This window comes from Berghia stephanieae, chromosome 4 (genome assembly GCF_034508935.2).
Source record: "Berghia stephanieae isolate SIO BIC M18660-M18661 chromosome 4, UCSD_Bste_1.3, whole genome shotgun sequence".
Classification (NCBI taxonomy): Eukaryota; Metazoa; Mollusca; class Gastropoda; order Nudibranchia; family Aeolidiidae; genus Berghia; species Berghia stephanieae.
The window spans coordinates 25473712-25483413 of record NC_088363.1 but is presented as its reverse complement, the minus strand read 5'-3'; the positions used below and the strand labels follow the sequence as shown (position 1 = coordinate 25483413).

Below are 9702 nucleotides of genomic sequence, written 5' to 3'. Positions count from 1 at the left end.
CGCCTTTGACTTGGCTCTCAGTTAAGTCTTGTAAATCCGGAACACTGAGAAAGCATGGGATTGTGGCCCCTCATAACTTTATATCGGGGTCCCGGTAGCTCAGTTGGTAGAAGGCTCGCTTCACACGCTATGTGACCAAGTTCGAACCTGGGTGAAGTCGGAATTTTTTTCTAACCCCCTTGTCCACCCGGCAATGATTCCTTCAATTGATGCTATGCGATCATGTAAAATACTCACACCATCCACCAGCCAGATTAAACATAACAACACAAAACTGTATGCAACTTAGTTTAGTCCGATTGATATAAATTTGGTGAGAACTAATCACCCAATGAATAGGATGTCTAAAAACGATAACAAAGAGCTGAGCGACGTCTACATGATTCCTTCCACTGTAGCAGAAATAATGATAACCTAGTTATACTGATTTAAAAAGAAAAAGAAAAAAAAAATGAGAGGAAAGGGTTAAGGGGGAAAGAACAGATGTTGAACATCCTGAATCACCAATACTTCACAGGAAGAAGTGGTGAGGAGGAGTAGACACAAATGCTATTATTGTTATTATTCCTTATTATTGGATTGGTGAAAGGTTATGCTAGTGCACAAACTAGGTAAACATGCAGTCGCGCGCACACACACACACACAATTCATTACGTCAAGGCAATGTTTTAATAATCTATTTAACAGGGCTCACATTCCTATGACGTCATTTCAGTGCCAGAAAAGAAGGAATATTATATCACATAGATCTAAAGTTAACCTGCCCTAGAAATAGTAATTCGATGTAATTAGTTTAAAACGGAGATCAGACATCAATCCCATGATAAATCTATCCAAATAAAAAAATAAAAAGGCCCACTTCTCAGACATCATAGTATGATCCCGGGACTGTGTAGACAGAAATCTACATCAACCTTAAATTGCATAATTGTCATCGATATTTCTGTGAATTGTTACATTAACCAGTTTACTGTCGCACCCTGGAAAAATATATATTTAAAAATTTGGCCAGAAAAGTCGTCCTTCAAATTTAAAAATCGACCGATTTAATATGATACTAATCTTAGCAAAAACTCTTAAACCAGTTGGAGAGTGTTTGCCAAGATGAAGGTCATTTTATTTGGTCAATATTTGAAGGACGAATTTTCTGGCCAAATTTTTAAATACACGTTTTTCCAGAGTACGGCAGTTAACTGGTTAAAATGGTGTAGAATTTGCCTTTTTAAAAAAGCATCTAGTATCTGTATACATTGGTAAATCTTCAAAAAAGAGACCAGTCTGGAACACCATACAAACTGAAGAGTATGATGACCCATTTGGTAAGTTTTACAATATAAATAGCCCTTGCAATAAGTGATCCGAGGAACAATAACTGATAGAATAAATTTTAGCGAACTTCAAATATGTAAAAAAAAAAAAACAAAAAAAACATTCATCACAAATGAAATGAAAACATTTTAAAACATTGCACAAATCACACTCGTGCATCACCATCACATCTTACTCACTTCGATGGGTATTTAACACATAACATTATATCAACAGTCAGACAATATAGTCTTATACATCATTCCAGTGGGAAATGGACCTTTAACTTTTGGCGGCTATGAAATAAACGGAATCTCCTGTGAGAGCTAACAATAACTACTACTATTAGGATGAAAAGAAAAGGAGGGAAAAAAAAGAAGAGAGAGAGAGAGAGAGAGAGAGAGAGAGAGAGAGAGAGAGAGAGAGAGAGAGAGAGAGAGAGAGAGAGAGAGAGAGAGAGAGAGAGAGAGAGGTGGGGGGTGGGGGCTGAGAAATGTAACATAAGAAAGAAATAAACGGAACAATACGAGCAACAAGGATCAGAAAAGAAAGAAAATCGATTTGGAAAAAAAAAAGCTTTGGAAGAATATTGTTAGGTACCAACTACACATTTTATGGGTTCAATGTAAAAACGACCAAAAGATTAAAAATTCATTTCCAAAAGGATTATTAATATATAACATAAATGTAATATTATGAAAAACATATGGATCCATAATAACAATATATTAATTCACGCAATATTAAGTATGGAATTATTATTTTTTTATCATTCTATTTGAATATTGCACTTTGAGCGATGCACCTTGAAAACACTTTTGTGTATCTTTCTACCTCGGCGTCATGATAGTCTTGCATCTTCATAGCAAATAGAACATTCATACAATTTTTTTTTTCAAATGTATACATATCATTAACTGCACATAAAAAAAAATAAGACATGCCAGAATAAAAATATATCTTATTAACAAAAGCATAAATAAATAGTAATTTTATTAGCTTTTCCAGCCCTTGCAATACTTGTAGGTTTGATCGCGCCTTAAATATGGAAGATGGTGTGTATCAAAACATTCCAGACTAACGACGCTCCTTACTGACAAAACAGTAATTTTATTCATTTTGGCCAGGAAATGTTTACTTCAAATATTGATTGATTAAAATCACCCTCGCCTTCTTGTCAAAAAAACTTCAAATCTGAAATTTAAACAAAGTCTCTATAAAAACTTTTTGAAAGTTAAGGGTCATTTCAATCAATGTTTGACATAATATGAAAATCCTCTGACCATAGGAATAGTTGCCTTCAAACATAAGGAGATTACCAACTGCAAAACTACACTTTATTTAAAACTTCAACATTGAAAATACAGCATGTGAATCTAGTAGATAATGACATAATTTTGTTTTATTTAATGGTGTTTGCTTTGTTTGTTGTTTTTTTTTTTTTTTTTTTGTTTATTTGTTTTTAGGGGTTTCACGGCACTTGCAACACATTAAGGTCATATCAGCACCAGTAGTAGACAAGGAAGAAAACGGGATAGTTAAAAGATTCTAGAATTACAATTAAAGCACCCACGAAAAGGTAAGACAAAGGGGAATTGGTTCAAATAGAAAACAGATGTAGATTCCAAGAGCACACTATCAGCGTACTTTGAGATCACCTAAATGTCTCACCAATACACCAGCACGTGATCCCACTAAGAGGAATACACTCGAATGTTTACAAATCATGTTAAAATTTTTTTTTAAAACAACATAACAGAGAGATGATTTACAAGGAAATAAATATCTCCCAAAACAATAACTATACATTCGACTGTTTCCCTTCCAGCCAAGGTCAGGACAAAACTCTGTAATCCCTGCCCACTATGGAAGGTCGGGAACCCCACCCAGGTTTTTGTTTTGATTTTTGTTTTACAAACCATTGTGGACATATAATCTTATCCATGCCATAAACATAAAAATTGACTTGCACGCAATGACTCAACAACTTAAACATAAAAATTGACTCGCACGCAATGACTCAACAACTAAGTAATTTGTCAGAACAGTAAATAATCTCAGATTGATAGACAGAAAGCCTACAGACAAGCATAACCAAATGTAAAATATTAATGATAAGATCGTTATCCTTAATGCAAGTATGACTGTCACTGATTTTCAAAGATAGATTTCATTAGGTCAGTTTTTTTTATTTTTTTTTTTATTGTTTTTAAGGGTTTTACGGCGCTTGCAACACATTTAGGTTATATCAGCGCCAGTAAAAAGGAAGAAAATGGGATAGTAAAAAGTTCTAGAATTACAATTAAAGCACCCAAGAGAAAGTAAGACAAAGGGGAATGGGAACAAATAGGGATCAGATGTAGATTCCAAGAGCATACCACCAATGTACTTAGTTTGAGATCACCTATGTCTCATCCGGACACAAGCACAAAATCCAACAAAGAGGAATACACTCAAATGCTTACATTATACATTAAAAATAACCAATATAATAATACATAACAGAGAGATGATTTACAAGGAAAAAAATATCATCTCCCAAAACAATAACTATGCATTTGACTGTTTCCCTCTCAGCCAGGACTCCGACGAGGGCCCGGAAAAAACCAAGTAATCTCATTCCAAGACAAAGACAGAAAGCTTGTTGGATAAGATATAAGGGGATAGAAGACATAGTATGTACCTCCCTGCCCGCTATGGGAGGTCAGGATCCCCACCCAGTCATTAGGTCAGTCTTTTTCCACCATCTAAAAAGATTTTTTTAAAGAATCTCACTGATGAATAATAACCAGTATAGGTAGGACTGCATTTATTTTAAAATTCAAAAACTTTTTTTTTTCATGTTTTTCTATTCATAAGTTTTATGTTGGGAGATAAATCATTGATAACTATACTGTGGTAAATGGTGAGATATATAAAAACATTTGGCATATGATTTAAAGCCTTTTTCAGCAATTTTTTTTTTCAATGATTTTAATTGTATCAGTATTATGTAAACCATTTTGACCATTGACGGGTACAAAACAAAAATTGAAATGAAAAATATTCAGGCTCATCTTTGAAGGTAAAGGGGGATAACAAGGGAATAATATTCGAGATCTGTCACAGGATTTGCTTTTCTTTCATATGACATTTTCAAACATACGCACCCTGTATGAGCAGATGCACATATTATACATATTTAATTGCATTGTAAATAGTACGGAGTCAAATGAATAGTGAGGTTTACATTGTGGATGTTGATGAGAGTCTTTGGTAACAAAAATATCCAAGGTTGTAATCATCAATGAGTGAAGTAAAGCACCAGGGAAATAATTAAGAGTATATCAACGGCTGCCATTGATAGAAATAAAAGGGGGAAAAAAACAACAACAAAACCCCAAAAAAACCACCAAAAAATAAAAAAACAAAACCAAAGCACAAAAATAAATACTAGCTGCAAAATACAATTACATTGAAAAGACAGGCAGTTTTGTAATTATTAAATTAGATTTTCTTTATTTCTTTTAACTTGTTATTTGAAAAAAATTATTTTTTCATTTGTGTCTTTTTTTTTATCTCTATTTTTTTTTTTTTTAATGGCTGATTGGTCAGGGTAAGGAGAAGAGCACAGGTCTGAAATAACAATATCCATGATTATATTGTTATTGTTAACTACACAGATGGCAAATCCAAACACTATTACGCTGTATATTATCACAAAATTTATGATAAATGAATGTTGGAATTGTTGATTAAGCATAGAAATCAACAAAGTAGAATAATGTATAACGTGTAAAATACAACTAAAAACAAAGAGAGAGAAGACAAACAACTATTTTGAAAACCATCTTTCCTGTTCATGACACTATATAATCAATGTAAATTGTAGAACCTATATGTGTAAATAGTTTTTTAACGGTACGATCACATCCAAAATAAAACTTAAAATTAGAAAATAATAGCAAAAAACGTTGTAATAAATAACACTGCTAATTAAATAGAAAACAATAAAATTGGGTTTATGAGGGGCATGGATGGGTATAATTGTTAACTTGACATTAACAAAAAACAAAATTTAATAAAATAAAAATTATCACAATAACTGTATAATAAACATTTCAATTAGTTAAAATGACTAAAATCACTATGGGAATTGGGAAATAATCTATTTTCTTTCTTAATTTTTTTTTCCAGAGCAGAAAAAAAAATAAAAACAGCTTGCTTTAACAATCTAGATTAATATTAAATCCGTTCATACTTCCTGAAAAAGACTTAATCTAACCATCTTACAAAAATTTGTCAAATGAATAATGTATCTTACCTCCTAACAGACAATTTTGAGGAATAATATAAACAAAAGAATATAGGAACTATTATCAATTACAATTCAAATCAGACTTATAATAAATGGTGAAATTTGGCCAAGTTATATACACAGTCAAATGAATCTGACCAAATTGCATTGAAAGCAAAAATTGAAGAACAGATTTCCTACTTCATTCTCTTAATTCATTATAAATACAAGCGACATTAAATGTTGTACATGGTTTCATACAGCTTGTCACACATTGACCCCGAGGGGACATAATCAATCAGCCCGTTGGCATGAAAACAAACATCATACATAAACTCTCATTCGTGGCACAAAGTTTTAATGGGTGCCAGACAAGATATGCCATTGTACAATCATTATATTACAACATTAAGAGAACATGCCAATTTATTTTTGAAATGTCAATGGAATGCAATGTTATTATCATCATCTTTTTTTTTCCTATCTTTATTTACATCAATCATTAAATAATTGCAATTAAAAATCATAAGACAAAGTTATCTCTTCCTTTCTCTTTTTACTATTCAAAGCTCAGAGACAGCGTACAATAAAAATTTGCTTCATTTTCCACTGTATAATTCAAAAGAAATATGAAGTTATCCTAAGTTTAAAATAAAAGTTAATTTCCAGAATTATAATAACATTAATAAAAATTCAATTCAATCTAATAAAAACATCACTTCTTCAATAACGATGCATTTCAAAATTTCAACCTTACTTAAATCTATGGTTAATTAAAAATCAATATTTCAAATTTTATCCATTCCAGCTCTATAAAAATCAAGACTTGAGTATGGATAAAAAGGCATTGTTTTCTCTTTTTTTCTCGTTTCATCCATTTTATTCAATCTCTCTACACACAACCTACCCGTTATGATTACAATTACAATACTAGGTATAATAAACAAATATTTGAAAAATATATTTATGTACAAAAATACTTTTCTTAAATTGTAAAAAATACCAAAATCACTCCTCAGTAATCGTCGGAAGACAAGTGCTACCTATTTCACTCGGTCTGTCAAAAACCTTGACTGGAAAAGACACAGATCTCCGAGGCACTTGGATGTGAGAAAAGGCGTGAATGGAGGAAGACAAGCTTGCAAGGATTTTTCTACACTCTTGTATGGCTGAATTATCAATCTGTATAGATGCAATCAAAAGATAAATTTCTTCAACATGATCAAGAAATGAAACATTCATAATTTTACAATTTAAAAAAAACTAACATTGGCCTTAACAAGGCATTCTTTACTAGTGGGTGAAACAATTTTTAAACAAAGACTGGTTGAATTTTTAGAGGTTTAACGGCATTTGCAACACACATGGGCCAAAGGGAAAAGTAAGACAAACAGGCTTAGATAAAAGGGGGAACAGAAGTAGATAAGGAAGAAATGTATGCACTTCTGTATCTAGTCTGAGACAAAAATCACGGCCTCACCTGGATCTTTGCCGAAAATAATAATATATACCTAAATGCTATTATTAACAATGTTTAATACATGTATATAATACTGATTCATACATAACATAAGACCCATTTTTATTAAAATGGCAGGAAAATTTCCATCTATGTTTCAAACTGAAAAGTTTACTACAGTCTATTTATGTAAACTAAGCTGACAACAACCCCCCCCCCCCCCCTAAAAAAAAAAGAAGAGATACACATATGCAAAGTACAAGAAAAACCTCTAAAAAGACTTAATCATGGGTCCTTGATTGGTTTGGAATCAAACCCAGCTAGCTAAAGCTGCTGCATTTAAGTTACAATCAATTTTTATCATGTCAATTTCACTCACATTTAAGTGGTCAAAGTCAGATGACGACACGTTATGAGATTGTGATCCTATGAATGGCGGTAAGTCTGTAGCCAGATGGAACAATGAAACGGCCAGAACAAAAGGCTGTGGGAAAAAATGAAGACGAAGACATATATGAATGGCACATGATGATGATGATAATGTTATTAAAGATGTTCACATAAGTTGTGGAAAAAGGAATATTAAAAAAAAACAAAACAAAAAACAAAAAAAACAACAACAAAAAACCCACCCAAAAACGGCATATGAAGAATAAAAAGCAAAGTTTCAAGAGTAATTCAAGGGAAATAATTGTATTGATACTTTATTCACACTGCTATCAGTTATCTCTCTTACATTTCTAAAATTTCACTCAAAATCTTAAGTATGGCTTATAAGTCTCTTTTATTAGGGTTTTTTTTTCCCCCATGTTTATTTTATTCAATGTTTTAAAAACAAATCAATTAAAAAAAAAAATTATTTGTCAAAATTTGAATTTTAATCAAATATTTAATTTATTTGAAATGATTTGATGATAAAAAGAAAAGACTAGTATATTTCGACCTTAATTATAAGAAATTATCGCTATTGCAAATAACCTCTATGAAACAGTTTATGAAAGTATGGAACAAATTTTCAATTGAAGTTTTTTCCATCATATCTAATTAAAAAAAGAAAAGACTACATTTACATTATATGATCCCTATCTAAGAGGGATGTTCATGTTCAATTATTAGTCAACAGAAAAAGCAAAAGAATCACTTGCATAACATATCTCCAAATTGAAAAAAGGATCTATATCTTTAACTAATAAAAGTTACCTTAAATAAAACAGTCGATTTGTACATGATGAACCTCTCAGCTATGGCCAAAAGCCTGTTATCCCCACAGACGCGGTTACGATTAACTCCATACAGATCAACTAGAATGGGCAGGAAGTCGAGGTACGTTACAGAAGACAAGGTCCAGTCTAGCTTTTTTAAGATTTCAATCTCCATACGAAGGAGATCATTTACCGTCCAGGAATGGTAGGACAGGCCGGCCAGGTCTTTGGCTGCAGGGACATCCTGAGGACAGAACAGACATTTCAGAATCATGTTTTGGTTTTGAAAGTTCTATAATCAGACATGCCATTGGCAGGTATTGAAAATAAATTATGCAGACCTATAAATGGCAGCCGAAAAAATGTCTGAAAATTGTTCCTAGGTATTAAGTCAATAATAACATGCTTCATAAATTGCAAAATGGTGATGAACAGAATACAGTACTCGCTGGAATCTAGCATGCTCTGCAATACGATACACTGAAGCGGGTGACCGAATGTATTGGTTGCCATGGTCAGGACAAAACCAAGTAAGCTCGTCCCAAAACAACGACAGAAAGCAATTTGGAAAACATATAGGGGGATAGAAGACACAGTAAGTGCCTCCCTGTCCACCGTGGGAGGTCATGAACCCCACGCAGAGTGTGCTAAAAATCCAGCGAGTACTGTATAAAGATTATGACAATGTCGGAAGTCCAACAATTGTCGAACATTTTACAGGTCTGAGTATACGTATTGAAAGAAAAAATAACCTCGCAAGGTCCCAGATTTGAAACTTTTGCCAAGATGAAGGTCATTTAAATCAATCAATATATTTAAAGGACATGTTTTCTGGCCAATTTCTTAAATACCAGTAAGTCTTTCCGGAGTACGGCAGTGAACTAGTTGAGGTCATTTCAGTTACAGAATATGAAAAAGGAAAGGTTTTAAACAGCTGAAAACTTACAAACACCCAAAAGGAAAGAACTAAAATGGGACAAGTTCAAACAAAGAACAGAAAGAGAGAGGGGTAAAACCCAAGAATAATTTATCATTGGGTCCAATTGAGACCATCTATCTAAAATCTTGACATGAATTGACGCTTGAAGCACCAGGTTTGAGGGTCATTTCAATTGATCGATCATTATTGTTATTGACGTATGCGTTTCTTAACAATTTTTCTTTCTTAAATGTGAGTATGGCAGCACAGTACCTTCGCCATTAGTCTCAATTGGTGAGAATAGTCTACATTAGTCTTGACTTGAGAAATAAATTCAGTTTTTATTAAAAGGTTTTAAAAAAAAATTATTTTCAAGTAGGTATGCCAAAGAAAAAACGTTGCAGTACCTCATCCTCCAACTTCACTTTGCAAGCCAACAGAAAGCAAGCGGCAGAAACAATGGTCATGTATTTCTCAGTCACCTGTGATGAAAATAGAAAGAAACAGGAATTTAGTTAAAATTTATGTTGATTATGA

The 9702-nt window shown here is 32.6% G+C and overlaps 1 protein-coding gene across 1 annotated transcript in view; it reads right to left on the bottom strand.

The window, feature by feature from the left end:
• Positions 1 to 2729: 2729 nt before the first annotated feature.
• LOC144970301 (cyclin-G1-like) overlaps positions 2730 to 9702 on the bottom strand; it is a 45038-nt gene continuing 38065 nt past the window's right edge. The window contains exons 4-7 of the mRNA XM_078909790.1: positions 9573 to 9647; positions 8245 to 8490; positions 7424 to 7528; positions 2730 to 6767 (exon numbers count right to left, since the gene is read on the bottom strand). Coding sequence (XP_078765916.1) covers positions 6594 to 6767; positions 7424 to 7528; positions 8245 to 8490; positions 9573 to 9647 — 600 coding nt within the window. The 3' untranslated portion in view covers positions 2730 to 6593. The remainder of the gene's footprint in view (positions 6768 to 7423; positions 7529 to 8244; positions 8491 to 9572; positions 9648 to 9702) is intronic.